Raw genomic sequence first — 22106 nt, forward strand, 5'->3', positions numbered from 1 at the left:
ATATTCTGTGCAGCTATTCTAAGAAATACATCTAGGGACCTCTATGTTTTGAGTTTTTCTAAGTTGGTATGATCTAAGGAGAGGTGTTTTTACTACTCTCCTGGCCTGTGTTCTGTTCTGTAAGTGACCACAAGCACTCTTTTCTGCCCTGGAACTGTGACAAGGGTTCCCATTCCACTGATGCTACAAGCTCTGTTATGACAGGGCTCCTTTTCACCCTGGTCTGCAATCCAGATCTGAGTATGGGAAAAGCAACAGAGTTCTGACCCCAGTGCCCACAAAGGGTTCCCTGTAATCTCCTCCTGACCAGTTGTTCAATCCCCCCTACCTTCTGTGGGCTGAGAGCTCTGGAAGCAGTTGTTGCTGCTGCAGCTAAGTGGCTTCCAAGGCCTGTTTCTTGGCTTGCTGGGGCTAGGGCTGGGGCTGGGGCTGTGCTGTTGCAGCCTACACTGGACTGTGCTCCATTCCCACCCAGGTGTGTCAAACCTTTCCTGCCAACCCAAGTTGTCTTGGCTAGAAAATTATTTCAGTCCGTTCTTTTGTTGGTTCTGCCACTCAATAATTTGTTTTAGGGCATTATTTTAAAAGTGTTCAGGGAGGTTTTGAGGAGAGCTTAGGTGAATCCCTAACTTTTCTCCACCATCTTGGATCCACCTCTTTCAACACAGTCCTTTTCTGTCAGGTTTTTATCATCACATAAGATTTTAACAACTCCACCAGGCCTTGGTTGCCAACACATAAAGATGAACAGCTAAAATCACATCTCAGGACCACAGGGCTTGGAACTAGATGGTGTTTAGACATAATTCAGTTCAACCTCTTAATTTTATGGATGAAGAGGCAGACCCAGAAAAACAGAATGTAGTAGAGTTAGGATTTAAACATAGTTCATAGGATCATAGATTTAGAGCCATAAGGGACCTTCAAAGCCTCTGAATTCCCCTCCCTTATTTTATAGATAAGGAAATGAGGGCAGAGATGTTAAGCAATCTGCCCAGGGTGACACAGTTGATAAATAGTATCTAAGGTGGGATTTGTGTGCAGGTTTTCTTGACTCCAAGTCCAGCCCTCTGAATCCAAATAAAATACTGCCTTTTATATTATACCTGTAATTGCCTTATAGAACATGCATCACTCTTTCTAGTTCCTGGAACTTACTCTGCCTACTCTGAATTATGACTGAACAGATTTTTCTGACTATTGTCTCTTGGCTAACCATCAAGCATCCTTACTCAGTTCTGTCCCTTCATTTCAGCAGTTCAAAAACTCTGGTTTTTTTCTGTCTTGCTCTCATACTTGAAAAACATCATTTGAACTTCTCTCAGGACTATACATAAAGTGGCTGATCTCACTGATTGTCCTCTGCATGATCCATCCTTGGTATAATAATTAGCTCTTGGCCCCAGCCACCTGATTATGGAAGATTTTCCCAACACTTAAGGTCATGATTTATAATCTTTCCAGACTCTGAAAATTTCATTAGATACCCAAACTATTAATCATATTATCAAATATAATCATCTTGACTCTTCATGATAATGTAGGATAACATTAGATGGAGGAGCTGACAAGTAATATTGTCTAAGAGGAAGGCAAAATGAAAGGAGAGAAAAAAAGATCAATATGCATTCCTTTCATCTTTTAAATTACATAGTCTCTGTTATATAGAAGAGATGCATATAAATGTCAGAAAATACATGGAAATTATTGGATTTCATTGAGATAGTATAGCAGGAAATCCTTATACCTCAAACAAGAAGAGATAAGTGACAAGGAAGCCACTCCGACATTTTCCTACCTTGTATCAATCCTAGTAACCCATAGACATTAAGTTTATGGTTTCTTAATTGTTTCCATTCCACGGTATCTTTAACTTGCTTGGCTTCTTTAGTCCAGGTGCTTAGCCATAGATTTTGTCCTATGCTTGCTAAATTCTGACCTAGGTAAGTAGCAACACATAGCCACATCCAGAGCCAGCCAAAAGCCTGTAGGTATTTCACAATGCTGGAAAATTTTACCTAAATGCAAAGTGGCCACAAGAGAGTAGTTATTAAAAGTAGGTTTCAAGTTAGTGGACTACTAAGTTCTGGAATACTATCAATAAGAAATTTTTTTAAATAGTATGTAATTCTTCCAAACTGCTATTAAAAGACTTACAAATTCAATATTAATTGATTTCATTTGAATGATGAAATGTTAATTGAAATAGTACTAGAGGTTTATGAGAACTCTATGAAGCTGTTAATAAAATGCACAATCTTATAAATGGGTAATTTAATAAAAATATAGCAGTGCTTACACCACCAGTTGGGATTTTTTCTTTCTTCATAGAGAAACGTTTTTCTTGATCCAAAGCAAGGCTGAAAAAGAAATGTGGGTTTGTTTTTTTAGTTTTTATATCTACATATTATATCACATGTGATATTTCATATTACCAAGAATGTGCTCTTCTGTGTTTCAGTACCAGTCTTAAGCCAGTAACCAATGAAACAATAGATTGAACAATAGAGACAAAAGCAATAACCTGAAACATAAACTTATTTTAAAGTCTTACAAAAATTTACATTAGATACTTCACTGTGTAATAGAAATAATTCTGGGTTGTTGAAGACTATGCCAGTGGAACACATGTGCAACAGCTTCAAATTTGACCTTTGTGACATACTCTATCTGTTGTCTGAGAACTAGTAGAGCTAAGTTTGAAAATAATTATTACTCGAAGGTTGACTGTAAGGTGATAAATTTTACTGGCCATAGAACACGTGGAACACCCACACCCACACCCAAACCCACACCCACACCACAATGATGTTAAGAATTACACAGTTTTTAGGATGTCTACAAGCATTAATTTAATTGTTGATAGTCTCAATATGCTATCTTTATCCAATCACTAACTAGTTGACATGCTACTAAAGCATCTTAATTTTGTATATTGACATTCTTGATAGAAAAGGAGCCAGAAGAAACAAAAAATCAAAGCTAAATGAGAGATGGCTGTCAACTTTTCAAAGAATGAGGAGCTAGTAGAGTTGGTTTTATTGCACAGAAAGAGGCAACAAAAAACAGTAGACTATAAGCCGTTTGAAAGCAGGGACTTTGCTATATTTTTATCCATGAAAAAAGTAATTAGGAAAATATCAGTAACTATTGAACTATATGTCTATTTTCTCATCTTTATAAAAATAATTTACACATGTATCAAAGATAGTATTGTTTAGTGGATAGAGTGCTGGGCTTTGAGTCAAGAAGATCTGAGTTCAAATGTTACCTTTGATACTTTTTCGTTTAGAGAGTCACAACTTCAATGTGCCTCAGGCAACTCTCTGGACTTATCTAGTAAGTCATAGCGAGGTTGTGATAGCCATTGAAAAGTGAATGAATGAATAAAAAAGCATTTATTAAGCGCTTACTATGTGCCAAGCACAAACCAAAAAATAACATTTTCTGTTCTTGAGGAGCTCAGATTCCAATAAGAGAAGATAATATAGTCAACTACAGGGTGGATGGCAAAGTCCAGTGGTCCTTAGCATTTAGGGTCAGGGCAGAAGGAATTAGAGATCTCAGGCTGAGAGTTTCCCATGCTGACAAAACCGTGGATCCTTCAGATGTTTGCATATGATGGGCGGTCCTGGTGAAGTTAAGTGAAGAAAGCAGGTAGATTTTCACACTTTTCTATAGCAGACCTTTATGATCACTCAGTTGATTGAAAGCTATTTAGCACAGAAGATATCCCTCTGCTTATTGTCTTATTGTTTGGTTACTCTAATGAAAGCATTTAAATAGACATGACCTTGTTAGACAATTTTAAGATTATTTTTATCTTGAGGCATAATATGAGTCCATGCTTATTCCATTGAAAAATAAGTGATAGGGGCAGCTAGGTGGAATAGTGAGTAGAGCACTGGCCCTGGAGTCAGGAGGACTTGGGTTCAAATTTGGCCTCAGACACTTGACATAACTTACTACCTGTGTGACCTTGGGCAAGTCACTTAACCCCAATTGCCCAGGCTTCCCTCCTCCAAAAAAAAAGAAAAAGAAGTGATAATTCTAGTTACAGAATAGTAGTTAACTATTTTATTATAAATAATAAATTAATTGCTTTGCTAGGAATTTTAATGTACTAGTTACATCATGCTGATACTGTTTTACTGTCTTACATTTAAAATCATATTTGTAGGACCTTTACTAAATCATGAGCTGAGTTTTAAGTAATTAGTCAACAAGCATTTATAATTCAGTGACCATATTGTTACATTGAACATATTTTTGAATAAATAATCAGGACATATATAATGAAGAGTATTCCTGTCCTAAGTCTTTTTAAAAGTGCATTTTCTTTCTAGAGATCAAGACCACCCCTAGGAAACTATGATGTGTGATTGCCCTATAGTGTTTCTCTTATTCTGTTGTCAAAATCCCTAGTAATTTATGAGTAAGTATAAAAGGTGGAATATAAATAATATCATGATGCAATTAAAATTGTATTTAATAAGGGACCATGGAAACAGATTAAAAAGTAGTTGGATCCCTAGCTGATAAATGGTCAAAGGATATGAACAAGTAGTTTTCAGATGAAGAAATTAAAGTAACTGATAGTCAGCAATACCACTGCTAGGTATGCATCCCAAAGAGATCATTAAAAAGGGAAAAAGACTCACATGTACAAAATATTTATAGAAGCTCTTTTTGTGGTGGCAAAGATTTGGAAATTGAGAGGATGCCCATCAATTGGGGAATGTCTGAACAAATTGTGTTATATGAATGTAATGGAATACTATTGTTACATAAGAAATGGTGAGCAGGCAGATTTCAGAAAAACCTGGAAGACTTATGTGAACTGATCCTGAGTGAGGTGAGCAGAACTAGGAGAACATTGTACATAGTAACACCAATATTGTACAATGATCAACTATGATGCACTTAGCTCTTCTCAGCAATATAGTATTCTAAGACAATTCCAAAAGAATTTATGATGACAAATGGTATTCACATACAGATAAAGAACTATGGAGTCCAAATCCAGACCAAAGCATACTATTTTCACTTTTTTCATGGTCTTCCCCTTTTTTCTATTTCTCCTTTTATAGCATGACTAATATGGAAATATGTTTAACAGGATTGTACACATATAACTCATATCAGATTTCTTGCTGTCTTGGGGGAGGAGGGAAGGGAAGGAAGGAGGAAAATTTGGAACTCAAAATCACATAAAAATGAATGTTGGAAACTCTCTTTATATGTAATTGGAAAAAAACACTATTAAAATGCAAGAGGAAAAAAAGGAATATCTTCTCCCTGGCTAGTCACTGCTCTACTTACTCAGGATCATTCTTTTCTTTTTGTTCATCATTGTCATACATAGATTCCATGTGTTATCATTTAGAAGGAAAAAATAGATAAAAATTGCTTGTTTAACTGCCAGGTTTGAATGCAAATGAAATAGATGGAAAGTTGATTATGCAATAAAACACAATTTTACTCAAAAGAAAAACTAATTGAAGACTAAACAACCTAATCTCAAAGAATGAGTGATTTAAAGAAAAAATTTAGAAACAATCAGTAATTTCATTAAAGCAAATGACAATAATGAAACACCATATCAAAATCTATGGGATACAGCAAAAGCAGAGGAAAAGTTATATCTCTAAATGCTTACATCAATAAAATAGAGAAAGAGCAGACCAGTGAATGGGGTATGCAATTAAAAAGAAACTAGAAAAAGAACAAACTAAAAATCCCCAATTAAGCACTAAATTGGAAATCCTAAATATTAAAAGAAAGATAAAATTGAGTGTAAAAACCCATTGAATTAATAAATAAAACTAGGTGTTGATTTTACAAAATAATAAAATAGATAAAGTGTTGGTAATATGATTTAAAAAGATAAAAAAGAAACCATATCACTAGTATTAAAAATGAAATGGATTAATATACCACAAACAAAGACAAAATCAAAGCAATCAATTATACAATTATTTCACCAAATTATATGCCAATAAATTTAACAATTTAAGTGAAATGGAAAAATATTTACAAAATATAAACTGCCTGAATTTGCAGAAGAGGGAACAGAATATATAAAAAGACCTATTTTAGAAAAAGAAATTGAACAGGACATAAATGAGCTTCCTAAGAAAAAAGCACCAGGACCAGATGGATTTAAAAGTGAATTTTGTCAAACACTCAAAGACCATCTAATTCCAATATTAAATAAATTATTTGGAAAAACAGGCAAAAAAGGAGTTCTATGAAACTCCTTTTATGAAACAAATATGATGCTGACACCTAAACCAGGAAGAGTGAAAACAGAGAAAAAAATAGACCAATTTCATTAATGAATATGGATGCAAAAATCCTAAATAAAATACTAGCAAAAAGATTGCAGCAATAGGTTACAAAAATTATTCATTATGACTAAGTGGGCTTTATACCAGGAATTTGTGGATGGTTTGACATAAGGAAAACTATTAACATAATTTTTTGTATCTATAACAAAAATAAGAAAAATCATATGATTATAGCAACAGATGCAGGAAGAAAGTACTTGATGAAGTACAACACTCATTTTTGTCAAAAACACTTGAAAATATAAGCATAAATGGATTTTTCCTCAAATTGATAAAAAGCATTTATCTAAAACCGTCAGCCAGCATTATTTGTAATGGAGATAAGCTAGAAGCCTTCCCAGAAAGATCAGGTGTGAAACAAAGATGCCTACTGTCACCAATATTAATCAATACTGTTTTGGAAATGCTAGCAATAGCAATAAGAGAAGAAAAAGAAATAGAAAGAATCATAATAGGAAATGAGGTAATAAAATTATCTCTTTTTGCAGATGACATGATATACTTTGAAAATCCCAAAGACTCAACTAAAAAGTTACAATTTATAGCAGCAAATGACTATACTAACCTCATGTTTGACATGTATAATGACTTAAGTTTTGAGGATAAGAATTCATTATTTGGTAAGGTTTGTTGAATAAGCTGGAAAAGCAGTCTGGCAGAAATTGGGCATAGACCAATATCTTACACCATTTACCAAAATAAGGTCAAAATGGATAAATTACCTAGATATAAAGACATTACAAGAAAATTTGAAGGAACATGGAATATATCACCTATCAGACTTATGGATAAGTGAACAATTTATGAATAAACAAGAAATAGAGAACAGTGGGGGTGTAAAAAGAATAATTTTGATTACATTAAATTAAAAAGCATTTGAAAAAATAAAACAAATGTAACCCAGATCAGAAGGAAAGCGGAAAATTAGGGGAAATTTTTATAGATGGTTTCTCAGATAAAGGTCTCATCTCTCAAATATATAAAGAACTTTGTCCAATCTATAAGAATGAGTCATTCCCCAATTGATAAACAGTCAAAGGATACTAACAGGCAGTTTATAAAAGAAGAAACCAAAACAATTTATAGTCATATAAAAATGCTTTAAATCATTATTGATAAGGGAAATACAAATTAAAATAACCTTGAAATATCATTTTATACTTATCAGATTGACTAAAAATAATTGAAGGAGAAAGTAACAAATGTTGGAGGGGAAATGAAAAAAATGGGACCTTAATTCATTGTTGTTGGAGATCTGTGAGCTGATCCAACCTTTCTGTACAGCAATCTGGAATTATACCCAAAGATGTATTAAACTGCCTATACTTTTGACCTAGTGATACCACTACCTAGATAGTTTTGAAAGATGATCAGAGAAAAAGGAAAAGAACCTATATGTTCTAAAGTATTTGTAGCAGCTGTCTTTGTGGCAGCAAAGAATCAAAAATTGTAGGGTGCCCATTAGTTAGGGAATGGCTGAACAAGTTTTGAAATGTGATTATAATGGAATACCGCTGTGCTACAAGAAATAATGAGCTCGAGGATCTTAGAAAAACATGGATAGACTTGCATGAAATAATGAAGAGCAAAATGAGCAGGATCAAGAGAATGTTGCATACAGTAACAGCAATATTGTTTTAAGAACAACTTTGAGTGACTAAGTCATTTTGACCATTTTGACTATACCAAAATTGACTACAAAAGACCTAAGAAGGAAGATGCTATCTGCATCCAGAAAAAAGAAATGATAAATAGAAGTAGATACAGATATAGAGTAATTGTTTTTGTGTGTCTGTATACACACACACACACACCTACATATTTGTGTCAAGTGGTAGCCATCTCTGAGCAGAGTCAGGGGAGAGAAGAAAAAAAAAAAGAAACTTACATGAAAGTCTTATATATTTAAAAGGAATAGTAAGTTGTACATAATTAAGTTGCAGTTTCATGTGCAATCATATTTTTTCTATTCTACTATGTTATGCTTGTTTTCTTTCTTAAATTCAGAATAAAATAAAAAATTTTAAAAACCAGTCAAAAATAAAGGAAGAAAAAAGGAAATAAAATTATTTTTCTCATTACTTTTCTCTTCTCTTCTTCTCTGTTCCACTCCCCTGCTTTGGAATCAGGCAATTTGTTTTGCTTGAAACAATTCCTTCCCTGGCATCATCTTCCCTCTTTCATGTTTCTCTCCCTATCCTCACCTGTTTTCCTATTGAGTTTGAGATAGTTCTACAGCACATTTGTGTGTGTGTGTGTGTGTGTATCCAACCAACACTCTTCCTCTATGTTTGTTTGCTCTTCCTCTCACAAATTCCAATTATGAGAAACAGCAAGTTCCATTTCATTTTTCCTCTGTTCCACACAAGTAAATTCCTTTTGCACTTCCTTTGTTTTCTTTCCTTAAAACCCTCAGAACAGAACCAATCCACTCCCCAGGTACTATTTTTCTTTAATTATCTCCCTCAATGCTCTCTGAAGACATTAAGTTTCTCAAGGGGTACTTGTTTCTCCTATTAGGATTCTGGGGTATGGTGTGTGTTCAGGGAAGACAGGTATTTCTGGTGTGAGGGCTGCCAAGCCCTTTTCAAAGCTGCTCGCCACCTTTGGTGTCCATCTGATTTACCCGACTCTCACCTGTGGCTCCAAGAAGCTGTAGCATTGCAGCAGCCACATCCCAGTAAACTGTTTTGGCAGACAGGCTAAATGAGGTTGAAGGTAACCAAGGGATCTCAAATCCTTCAGTGAGTTAGAGGGTGTCTATCTCAAGCATGTGAAGACTTCCCCTGATGGAATGGGCAGATGAGAACGATCTGTTCCAATGGCTTCAGACAGCTGACACAGGTGCTGTGGAGCACTTGCAGCTTGGTCAGACATTGGAGACACCAAGGTCAACCACTGCATTCTGAGCCATCACTAGTCTTGACTTTGTCTTGCATTGGACTTTGATGGTTCTGGAAGAGAGTGTGAGGCCAACGACTTCTCACAATTCTGACTCACTTAAATCCAATTTATGCATGTATCAAAATACATCACCCATTTTATTTTACCATGTTTACCTATCCCAAAGTTCTGTGGTGAAAGGCAAGTGATGAAGCAGCAGGTACAGATACACTGGGAGCTGTAGTCACAACTCTGCACACAAGGGGCCCAGGCCATAGAGTTGTCTACTTACTGCACTGACATGGTATTTGGCAGTCCCCTGTGTATCTTAACAGACTTTTTTAATTTAAATTTATTTATTTAACATATTTGGTTTTCAGCATTGATTTTCACTACAGTTTGAATTACAAATTTTCTCCCCATTTCTACCCTCCCCCCCACTCCAAGATGGCTTATATTCTGGTTGCCCTGTTCCCCAGTCAGCCCTCCCCTCTATCACCCCCCTCCCCTCTCATCCCCTTTTCTCTTCCTTTCTTGTAGGGCAAGATAAATTTCTACGCCCCATTGCCTGTGTATCTTATTTTTTAGTTGCATGCAATAACTTTTTTTTTGAACATCTGATTTTAAAACTTTGAGTTCCAAATTCTCTCCCCTCTTCTCTTCCCACCCACCCTCCCTAAGAAGACGAGCAATTCAACCTAGGCCACACATGTATCATTATGTATAACCCTTCCACAATACTCATGTTGTGAAAGGCTAACTACATTTTGCTCCTTCCCAACCCATCCCGCTTTATTGAATTTTCTCCCTTGACCCTGTCCCCTTTCGAAAGTGTTTGTTTTGATTACCTCCACCCCCCTCTGTCCTCCCCTCCATCATCCCCCCCTTTTATTTTATTTTTTTATCTTCCTCCCTCTTCTTTCCTGTGGGGTAAGATACCCAACTGAGTATGTATGGTATTCCCCTTCAGGCCAAATCTCATGAGAGCAAGGTTCACTCATTCCCCCCTCACCTGCCCTCTCCCCTCCTCCCACAGAACTGCTTCCTCTTGCCACCTTTATGCGAGATAATCCACCCCATTCTATCTCTCCCTATCTCCCTCTCTCAGTATGTTGTTCTCTCATCCCTTAATTTCATTTTATTTCTTTTAGATATCTTCCCTTCATCTTCAACTCACCCTGTGTCTGCTCTCTCTCTTTTACATATATATATATGTAAACACATACATATATATATACATACACATACATACACATACACACAGATATATACATACATACATATTCACCTACATATATACATAAACATATATATACATATACATATATATACACATACGTATGCATATTCCCTTCAACTACCCTAATACTGAGGTCTCATGAATCATACTCATCATCTTTCCATGTAGGAATGTAAACAAAACAGTTCAACTTTAGTAAGTCCCTTGCAATTTCCGTTTCTTGATTACCTTTTCATGCTTCTCTTGATTCTTGTGTTTGAAAGTCAAATTTTCTATTCAGTTCTGGTCTTTTCACTGAGAAAGCTTGAAAGTCCTCTATTTTATTGAAAATCCATATTTTGCCTTGGAACATGATACTCAGTTTTGCTGGGTAGGTGATTCTAGGTTTTAATCCTAGCTCCATTGACCTCCGGAATATCTCATTCCAAGCCCTTCAGTCTCTTAATGTAGAAGCTGCCAGATCTTAGGTTATTCTGATTGGGTTTCCACAATACTCAAATTGTTTCTTTCTGGCTGCTTGCAGTATTTTCTCCTTGATCTGGGAGCTCTGGAATTTGGCGACAATATTCCTAGGAGATTTCTTTTTGGGATCTATTTGAGGAGGCGATTGATGGATTCTTTCAATTTCTATTTTGCCCTGTGGCTCTAGAATATCAGGGCAGTTCTCCTTGATAATTTCTTGAAAGATGGTATCTAGACTCTTTTTTTGATCATGGCTTTCAGGTAGTCCAATAATTTTTAAATTGTCTCCCTGGATCTATTTTCCAGGTCAGTGGTTTTTCCAAGGAGATATTTCACATTGTCTTCCATTTTTTCATTCCTCTGATTCTGTTTTATAATATCCTGATTTCTCATAAAGTCACTAGCTTCCACTTGCTCCAATCTAATTTTTAAAGTAGTATTTTCTTCAGTGGTCTTTTGGACCTCCTTTTCCATTTGGCTAATTCTGCCTTTCAAAGCATTCTTCTCCTCATTGGCTTTTTGGAGCTCTTTTGCCATTTGAGTTAGTCTGTTTTTTAAGGTGTTGTTTTCTTCAGTGTATTTTTCAGTATTTTTTTGGGTCTCCTTTAGCAAGTCATTGACTTGTTTTTCATGGTTTTCTCGCATCCTTCTCATTTCTCTTCCCAATTTTTCCTCTACTTGTCTAACTTGCTTTTCCAAATCCTTTTTGAGTTCTTCTATGACCTGGGGCCAGTTCATGTTCTTCTTGGAGGCTTTGGTTGTAGGCTCTATGACTTTGTTGTCTTCTTTAGGCTGTATGTTTTGGTCTTCTTTGTCACCAAAGAAAGAATCCAAAGTCTGAGACTGAATCTGGGCGTGTTTTCGCTGCCTGGCCATATTCCCAACCAACTAACTTGGCCCTTGAGTTTTTCAGTGGGGTATGACTGCTTGTAGACTAACGAGTTCTATGTTCCACTTTTGGGGGGGAGGGGCCAGCTCTGTTAGACCCGCACTGCTCCTTCCCCAAGAACCCCCAACCCAAACTGGGCTTAGATCTTCGGCAGGCTCTTCATTCCTGCTCTGATCTGCCACTTAATTCCTCCCACCAGGTGGGCCTGGAGCAGGAAGTAACAACAGCTGTAGCTGCCCCACCTCCGCTGCCCCTGGAGCTGGAAGCCGAACCGTGAACTCCTTCCACTTCCGCAGCTTTTCCCACCAACCTTCTCTGCAGTCTTTGGTGTTTGTGGGTCGAGGGGTCTGGTAACTGCCACAGCTCACATATTCAGGGCGCTAGGGGCCCCATCCACCCGACTCCAAGTTTGGTTGTTCCATGCCGCTCAGGCTGGGCTCTGCTCCACTCCGTTCCCAGCTCCCAGCTCCCAGCTGCCAGCTCCGTGTGAAATAGACCTCACCCAGAGACCATCCAGGCTGTCCTGGGCTGGAGCCCTGCTTCCCTCTGCTCTTCTGTGGGTTCTGCCATTCTAGAATTGGTTCAGAGCCATTTTTTATAGGTTTTTGGAGGGACTCGGTAACGGAGGTCACTCTAGTCCTTGCTTACCAGCCGCCATCTTGGCCTCCTTTCTCCTTAACAGACTTTTTAAAGGACCTCACTTCTCATCTCCTGGTGTGAGGAAGGGGCCAGAAAAGGTACCCTAAAATTGTCTGCTTCACCCCCATCCTGGCCTGCTTACTGTGGCTGGTGGGGATCCTACTCTGCAACCAAAATACAAAAATAGTACAAAAACTTTTGCAGAGATGATTCCACTCACCATTAGTATATGAAATGTGCACACGCTTATGGACAACACAAAATCTAGTAGTCCTGAAAGATGAACAACTCTTGTTACAAGAAAATTCAGCAGGTATTGCATCCAAATAGCAGGCCTGAGTGAAACAAGGCTGGCAAATGAAGGCCAGCTTACCAAAGTAGGAGCTGGATATGTGTTCTTCTAGAGTGGCTGCAGTGAAGGGAAGTGCCATGAAGCTGGTATATATGTATACCTACATATACATTCACATGGAATCCATATTCCATAATCCAATAATAATTTCACAATCCAATTTGTGTGCTGTTCCCAGGTGGGAGGAACAGGAAAAGGTTCAAGCACCAAGTTTTGAAAAAACTGCTTAGGATGACCAACCAGAATTTAGTCTTCATTTGCATCAGGTTATTCCTAGTAACACAACTCAAGGAATTAAAGGATATTTTTCTTCCATACTTCACTCCTAAATTAGGTCCTATGTTTAGATTCTCAACAAGTCCTACACTCAGATATACATTTAGACTACTAATCTACTACAGTGTGAAGAACTTCAGGATAAAACCAGGCATTTAAATTAGAAATTGAATCTGTCTGGATTAATTTTAACATACAAGTCTAGTTTTTACATATAATTTCAACCTGTTTTTCCACCAGATTATTCAGCTCACTTGTATCACAGAGTCTGAGACCTGGAAAGGATTCGAGACCAAATAATGGATGTAACTCCTGAACAATTGCCCTCAGCAATATGCTCAACAAGCAGTCATCCAATCTCTGCTGCCTTGAAGACTATCAGTGAAGTAGAACCCATTACCTACTGAGACAGTTGATTCTATTTTGGGATAGCTCTACTTGTTAGAAAATTTTTTGTTCCCCTTGGAACTAGCCTAAATTTGCCTCTTTGTGATTCCTACCTAATTGTTCCTAGTTTTTCCCAGCTCTAATAAAGCAGAACGAATCTTAACCCTCTTCCATGTAGCATCTCTTCAAATAGATAAAGATAACTAAAATCCCCCTATCTCCCTGCCACCAGTCGTCATTTCTGCAGAGTAATTATCACCAGTTCCATGAGTCAAGCTTTATATGGTATTATCTCAAGTTTCTCACAAAAGTCCTCTGGACACTCTCCAGTGTATGCCCTTCTTAAAATGTGGCATTCAGACCTGACACAACATAAGGAGTCTTACCAGAGCAGAATCTAGCAGGACTATCACTTCTCTAGTCCATCTTTGGAATCATTCAGTCCTTCCTTGATGTACTTTTAAATAACTCCATTCAAAGTCAAGTTTGCCCCATAGAAATTCATCAAAACCAGAATCTAAATCTTTTCATTCAAGATGGAGAAAAGTAGACTAGATGTTAAGGTAAATTTCTAGCTATTTCAATAAGCTTCCTCAGAGTGGTTCAGTGACTACAAGCATCTCTACTATTATGTTGGAGGCTATATCTTTAACATTAAAATTTTCAGCATGTTTATCAGTAATTTAGATGAAAACATAAGAAATCAGGCTTATCAAAATTGTGACTGACAGAGAAATAGAAGGCATAATTAATATACTAGTAGACAAAATAAAGATTTAAAAATATCTAGGGTGGACCAATGGGTTGAAACAAAAAAAGAAATTTAATAGAGATAAATTCAAAGTTTTATACATGGGTTCAAAAAGATAAGCTACATGAATGAAGGATAAGAAAACTGATTTGACTGATGGATCATTGTGAATCTCGTCAACAGTGTGACACAACTATGAAAAAATGTTATTAGGCTGCACTTATTTAAACAGAGTATCCATTAAGATATGATAGCATTAAGAAAGCATGCCTTTCAGGAATAAGAGAGTAAGGTAGTCTTGTACTTTCTGGGCTCCCATTTTAAAAGAATCATTGATGAACCCATCCAGAGGATGATGATGATTGTAGCAAAGTGTGTGAAAACCCTGTTGAAGTGGGTTGTTGTTTTGCCTGTTAAGAGAGAAGACTTACAGGGAATATAGCAGCAGTTTTCAAATATTTGAAGAACTGTCACGTTAAAGGTTCGAGTTTGTCTGTGTAGTTATGGAAATTTGAACTAGGACCAAAGAGTGGAAATTATAAGGAAAGAGATTTCTGGAAATTAGAATAGTCCAAAAGAGAAATGAGATGTTTTGTGCAGCCATTCCTTTATCACTACTATGAATGTTTATGAAGAGGTTGAATGAGGTGTCAGAGATGGTGTGGAGATTTCTGTGTTATTTGGCAAGTTTTCAACTCTATGATTCTATAACTAGAAACAATCAAGAATCTTGACTCTTTTGATAATATATAATTGTTTCCCCTTTCTAGAATGCTACACACATTAAATAATTGAGAATTCAAGTAATTTTTTTCTGAGTGTTGAATTATTCCAATGCTTACCTGTCCTTCTGCTCCATTATTTTGTCTTTTGGTATAGTTCTTAAATTGCTTTGACTGACTTCTTTTGAAGGGGGAACTGTTGAGAAAGATGGTAGATATTTTAATTATCTCAATTGTAATGATAAAATAACATGAAGTCATTAATTGAAATTGTACCAGATTCCCAGATTAGGATAAAAAGTAGAAGGTAAACTTTGCATGGGATAAAAGCAGTGGAAATAATGCTATTGAATTCCATAAGGTTAAGAGAAAAATAAGGCTGAAGAATATGAAGAATCTCAGTTCCTAATTGCTAAATTTGAATGTTCTAAATCTATGGGTGTCCTTGGATCATTTTATTTATTGCTGACATTCTACCCTAATTTCCTATATAAATTGGTTTTGAAATGTTCAGTTATGGCTAAGGAAGTTCTGCAAAAGGAGTAGAACAAAGAAGGGTTCTATTTTGCTTTGGGTCAAATACTAATCAAACTTTCTGGAATATTCATGATAATTAACATTAGTCAAACTGTTGGTAGCTCTTATATAGGGCAGCTGAAAGTCCTGATAGACTTGTTGACAGCTGTGCATACATAAAATTGGGAACAAACGCTTTAAAGTTAACAAAAATAGCCTTACAGCATCCCCAGCTGGCTTTTTTTACTCATGCTTTTCCATTCATTTGCATGGGAGACCTAGAGACCCTTGTGGCCTAATGGAAAAATAAAATGAGATCTCAGACCCACAGAACCCAGATGATTTTCTTTGGTAGGCCTTCACCCCACCTCAAAATAAGATTGAGAACAAAGGATCCCCATATGAAGCTAAATGGATTTGGAAAGAATTTCTAACCCTAAGTAAAAGGGTTGTTTCAATCCCAAGAGCAAGGAGTTCAAAAGATAAAATAAATGCCTCTAGGAAACCTGGAAACTTAGCTAGGCCTTTCCATATAGAGAAAAAAAACATGGCTTTGCCTTATTCTGATGCCTAGATGTATAGAAGCCTTTCCTTTCCTTTTAAAAGACATAAAACTTGCTCTTTGGGCCACAAGTCAAAAGGAGTCTATCAGAACCTACCTCTCCTCTACTAAGGATTATAGAAGTTAGAACTGGAAGGGGCTTTAGAGATGACTGTTTAAACCTCTCATTTTACTATCTATGAGTAAAATGAGGTACAGACTGTTTAAGTGACTTGTCCTGGGTGGCATATGTTAAATGGGATTTGAATCTATGTCTTCTGAACTCAAAATTCAAGTCTTTTCTCTAGTACATTACAAAACCTCCGGTTGCTTAAAATAAAGGCCCAAAGCAACATCAAATATCAAGAAAGGTTGATGACGAAAAGATGATACTGAATGAAATTACAATAGCTTCTGCCTGATCTATTCAAATAAACTATGTTCACAAAACAAGAGAAAATGGATGATATCTGTTAGCCAGTGAAAGATAGTTTGACTGGTGTGGTCTCAGTCTTCTCTCCTTTACCCCCCACTATTTCAGCCCCTTGTTAGAGTGGAGCCATTAGGATTAACATTTCTCCTGACCTCTTCTTCATTCCTACCTCCCTGCTCTGCTTTTCAATCTCCTTGTTGATTTAGAGAATTCCTTAGTTTTACTGGTCCTGTAGATGACAAGACAATTTTTACTGGTATCATATTGGCTCTTTATCTAAAAATAATAGGCCCCTGCATCTGGGACCATGTTTAGTTGTCCTTTATCTATATCTTGCCGCTGGACCCAGATGATTCAGAGGTAAGAGTGAGGCTGGTGACTTTGTACAGATCTGCCCCACATAAGTCCAACTCACTTGCAAGTCAAGACATCACTTTCCTGATGTCATTAGTCTTCTTTGAGAATGTAGGATAAACAACAATCTGTGAGTAGTACTAGATGCTCCACTGAGGAACAAACTGGCTAGTTCCAGTTGGGAAGTCCTGCTTCTTCCTCCCTCCCTCGCTTCCTTCCTTCCTTCCTTCCTTCCTTCCTTCCTTCCTTCCTTCCTACCCTCCCTCCTCCCCCTTTTCTTCCTTTGTCCATATCATACCTTTACCTGTGGGTACTCTGCCCAAAAGAATATAAATTTTGATCATTGAAACCTTGCAAGATATCTTGGGGTTTACGGGCTATATTTCTTTTTTTTTCTCTTCCCTACTTTTTTATTCTATCATTAAAAAAAAACTGGGACAATTAACTCTTTTGTCCCATATAGTTTCATTTATGATTTGTGAAATACAGCACTGGAAAACCAGGCTTTGATAAAGCCCATTGAGATTCAAATGGAGCTACCTGACCATGCCTTAAACCCAAATCACTCTGGTTCTCGGTGATTGGCCAACAACAGGTCCCAGCTCAACCCTCACTTGGTCATTGTTTGGGTTTTGATGGCTCAGAGTGAGTGTAAATAGCAATAGTTTCTGTTTTGGCCAGAAACCCTGAGAGTCTTCCCCTCCAAGACTGATTATTTTTAACTCCCCTTTTTACCTCATTTCTTACCTAGCCCTAAATTACTGAATGGGCATTGCCTCAGACAAACTGAGACCTGGAAAAGACCTTAGCTTAAAAAGGCCAAGATCTCCTGCTACATACAGGGTCATCTCCATTCATCCTGGTCAATATCTTGCCACTGGACCAGATGGCTCTGGATGAGAAAGTGAGGCTGATGACTTTGCACAGCCCCGCCTCACTTAAATCCAACTCACTTGCAAGTCAATACGTCACCTTCCTGATGTCATTGGTCCTCTTTGAGAACCAAAGGGCAAACAACAACAACAAAGTAAGGTCAAGTCCTGAGGGTCTTGGGGGCTTTCAGCTGGCGAGTGAATACTCCTCCACAAAATTCCTAGCATCTGCCTTACATTTTCTATTCTCACTGTCACTATTTTACTATAGGCCCTTCCTGGAGGATTTTAATAACTACATAATAACTGTTTACCTTGTAAAACAAGAAAGTTAGAACAAATAGCCTCTAAGGAGACTTCTAACTCCAGATCTGTGAAATTAATTTTTTACATTAATATTAGCCTCTGCTCAGAAATTTCCTGTGGCTTTCCATTGCATGCTGATTAAAATTTAAATTTCTTTGCTTGGCACTCAAGGTTCTCCATAATGTTACCACTCCACTTGTTTAACATTATCTTATATACTCTCTTTGACATGGTCCTGTCCAACTAGATTAGTCTTTGCAATAGAAATAGCTACTATGTAGTATTTATGAGATAACATAGAGAAGAATTTACAGTAGATGGACAGGTGCCATTAGAGGGAATGGCCACATTAATGATATAAAGATTTAAGTATTTACATATATACACATATATTTATTTTTCCCAAAAGAGTGGTATCAGTAACTGAATTAAATCTTTTTTTTCTCTTAAGACACTGACAATTATCAAGAGAGTAGAATATTTTAGAGTTCTGGACTTGGAGTTAGGAAAAGCTTATGTTTGATATCCAACTCTAATATTTATTAGCTGTCAGCAATTCGGAACTATGCTAATAAAGTTCCTAATTCATACATATTCCTTGACTCTTCAATACCACTATTAGATCTATACCCCAAAGAAATTAAAGAGAGAAGGACCCAAATACACAAATATATTTAATGAGGTTCATTTAATAGTCATAAAGAAACTAGTGGGGTACACATCAATTTTGTAATGGCTGAACAAATTATGGTAGATGAATGCAATAGAATACTGTGTTTCTATAGGAAATGATGAGAGGACCAGTTTCAGAAAAATCTAGAAAGACTTCGATGAACTGATGTAGAGTAACGAGAACACACACAATAACAACACTATAAGAACAAACTTTGAATGACTTAAGCCCTCTAATTAATGCAATGACCAACTATAATTCCAGGGGCCTGATGATGATGAGAAGCGGTGAACACAAGATCCAGGAGTAATTTTTAATTTCTTTTCTATTGGCTCCAGTATACCCATTTTATTTTTAGAGAAAGTCACATATTCAGCTGATACTTTTTCTTTTTATGGACCTCCAAAAATTTAAGCCAGGTGATTAATTGGTTAATGATAAAAAATTTCTGGCTCAGCTTTATTTACTCAGGATGAGTATTTCCTGGCCTGTTGTAAATTCCACAGAAGAGCCCCTAATATTAACTGATCAATTTACAAGTTTTTCTTAAATAAATCTTCATCTTCTATTATCTGTTCTTTGAAACATAAATCTTTACATAATCCTTTGCCCTCCACCCGGCCTTGTCCTATAAAAGATTGGTGAAAATGCCATTTGTGACCCATTGGTCTTTGTTTGCCATGCGATTATGCACTGAACATATGATAAACCAGTTGTTTAAATGTCTCTGCATGTTGATAAGTCTGACTGGCAGAAATACCTATCAACAAATCCCAGAATATTTTTATATCATAGAATAGGACATATATTTTTGGACATGGCCAATATCAGAATGTATTTTTCTTGGCTGTGTATCTTTGTTGAAAGGATTTTGTTTTTCTTTTTTCAAGGAAGGCAGAAGGAAATAAAATTGTTTACTAATGAGAATATTAAAATAACTTTTAAAAATTGACTGATGTAGAATTATTGGCCTTGGTTTCCTCATGTGTAAAGTAGGAATGATATCTGTATTACCTATCTTATAGAACTGTTGTAGAGACTAAATGAGATATTAATTTATTTTGATAATTTTAATTTATTCAAATTTGAATGAAAGATGGTATAGTGTGGTGGATAAAATGTCAATCTCAAGACCAGGAAGGTTTCTCTTAAAGTTCTACATCTAACCTATACTAGTTATGTGATGCTAAACAGTCATGTAACCTCTCAGTGCTCCAAACAAGACTCTAAGACTTTAGGATGCAGATAAAGTGTTGACCTGAATTCATAATAGAAGTTTCTTCACCTGGAACTTCCCTATATACAAATTCAGGGTACAACATGTTATATAAATGTTGGCTATAATTATTGTTCTGCATTCATTTTCTGTCTTTCCCACCTAACTCTTAACTCTCTGTAATATTGTGTCAAGGTAATCTAAAAATCTATTATTTACCATATTTATGTAATAGAGTTCCATGTTTCCTATTGTTAATTTAAAAAAACACAACTAAGTAGAATATGTCTATTCATTGAATGTTAGAGCTGGAAGGGACCTTAGATATGATTTAATTCAGCTCTAGCTGGGTCCCATTTAATATTTCTCATTTTCTAAAAATGACATTTTAAAAATCATAGACACAACTTAAATCAATTTTACCTGTATCATCTTCAATTCCCACCTCACCCCCACTTTAGCCAATGTTCTAATTCAGGATTAAAAGAGTAAGAGAAAACACAATGATTCACATGCACACAAAATTTTTGATTTATTGATTGAAAAAAACAAACAAATAGAAGGAACTATGTGATAACTTTTCATTATGATTTTACCTTTCTCTTGAACACTGGAGATATGAAGCAAGTTGGTGAAATCTTTTGTTTTAGATAGCAATTCTTGATAAGTTCCCAATTGTGCTACCTTGCCACTTTCCATTACAAGTATAAGGTCTGTGTGAGGCAGAATTGTAAGGTTGTGTGTCACTAAAACACGAGTCTGAAATACAAAATGTTTCACTTCTTAGTAAATGACTATAATTTGCATGAATTATACAATTTTATTAAAGATACAATTAATCAGTGTTTCCATGTGTCCTCCTCAGTTGTGGTGTCTAAGATAAAACCTATATTTCAAGATGAATTAACCAAGTATTAAAGTAAGAATAAGTTGAATCAGTGAGTAAGTGAATACCTTATCACCAATTGCCATTTGGTCATTAGATTTGAATCTATCTTAACACTAAAATATATGTATTTTACATTCTTAATACTTTACACACATCATGCAGTATAGTATCTACTGTTACTTTGAAAACTCAATGGATAAACTAGTAGGATCTGATGAAATGGCACAGCTTCACCACAAGACACCACAAGACAGCCACTGCTCTTTGCAGCTCTTTGATGAGAAGACCCAGATCCATTCTTGCTCCATTGTGGGATGTTTATAGAAAAAGGGAATCACTATCAATAAGATTATCTCTCATACAGCTCCTCAGTCCTCAACTTTTTCCACACCAGCAATTCTGATGGTCTCTATCTCTAACATGCCAGTTACTCTTCAGCAACGTTCACAAAAGCAAACAAATGAAATTAAAATTGATAGAACAGTTATCTAAGCTAGCCATGGTACTAATTAAAATGAAAAAATCAAATGAACTTTAAAGAACAAGAAAACTTTAGAATCAACTTTTGCCTTCTGGGACAGAGAGAGAGAGATGGGAGACAGTCAAACGTTTCATTGTCTCTGTTGGCCATAATCAGGCATTTCAGCCCCAGAACGTCAGCCAGAGGAGGGAGCTCCCTAGGAAGCCTGGTTGTAACCTCTAAGACTCATTCCTACGTAGTACCTATTACAGACTCTCAACCCATAATCACTCAAATAACCTAGTCTTTTTTTTTCCCCTTTGCTCAAATCTTCAAATCAAAAGGAAGACACTAATGGGAACTGTCCACACTGCCCCACATAAGTTCAATTCAAATCTCCTTCCCACCCCACTCTTCAGGATGAGAAAAAAATCAGACTTTCTCAGTTTAGTGACAGCCTCTCTGATTCCAGCAAATTACACATATAGGCACTGAAGACCTTATTTCTGCCATAGAAACTGGTCTCCAAATGTCCCCCACAGAGGAATTATCATTACGGTGAACTAAATGAAACTTGCCAAATTATTTATTAAAAGTTGCCATTAGAAGATCACTCTTCCTCCTTTATTTTTTTCTTATGAAACTTCAAGCCACAAAAAGTACATTTACTATAATAAAATAAATTTGCTGAGGAAGATGGGTAAACAACGACACTATTACTATACTACTTAAAGCAGGAAACCCATACCCATTCCTTCTGACTGGAGTCCTCATACTGGAGACCAACATCCTTCCTTGGAACCTAATGACTTGTAGGGGCACTAGCATTTCTGCACTAAGTTACCCAATCTGCCTAAGGAAAGAATGCTTTAGTGCTAATACTGTGAATCACCCC

The 22106-nt window shown here is 36.4% G+C and overlaps 1 protein-coding gene across 1 annotated transcript in view; it reads right to left on the reverse strand.

Annotated features, from left to right (window-relative positions):
- Positions 1-22106, reverse strand: part of LOC118838340 (multidrug resistance-associated protein 1-like) — a 106202-nt gene that overhangs the window by 32859 nt on the left and 51237 nt on the right. The window contains exons 15-18 of the mRNA XM_036745602.1: positions 20459-20621; positions 15072-15147; positions 2300-2360; positions 1799-2018 (exon numbers count right to left, since the gene is read on the reverse strand). Of these exons, the coding sequence (XP_036601497.1) occupies positions 1799-2018; positions 2300-2360; positions 15072-15147; positions 20459-20621 (520 nt within the window). The remainder of the gene's footprint in view (positions 1-1798; positions 2019-2299; positions 2361-15071; positions 15148-20458; positions 20622-22106) is intronic.

Source organism: Trichosurus vulpecula, chromosome 2 (genome assembly GCF_011100635.1).
Source record: "Trichosurus vulpecula isolate mTriVul1 chromosome 2, mTriVul1.pri, whole genome shotgun sequence".
NCBI classification, from domain to species: domain Eukaryota; kingdom Metazoa; phylum Chordata; class Mammalia; order Diprotodontia; family Phalangeridae; genus Trichosurus; species Trichosurus vulpecula.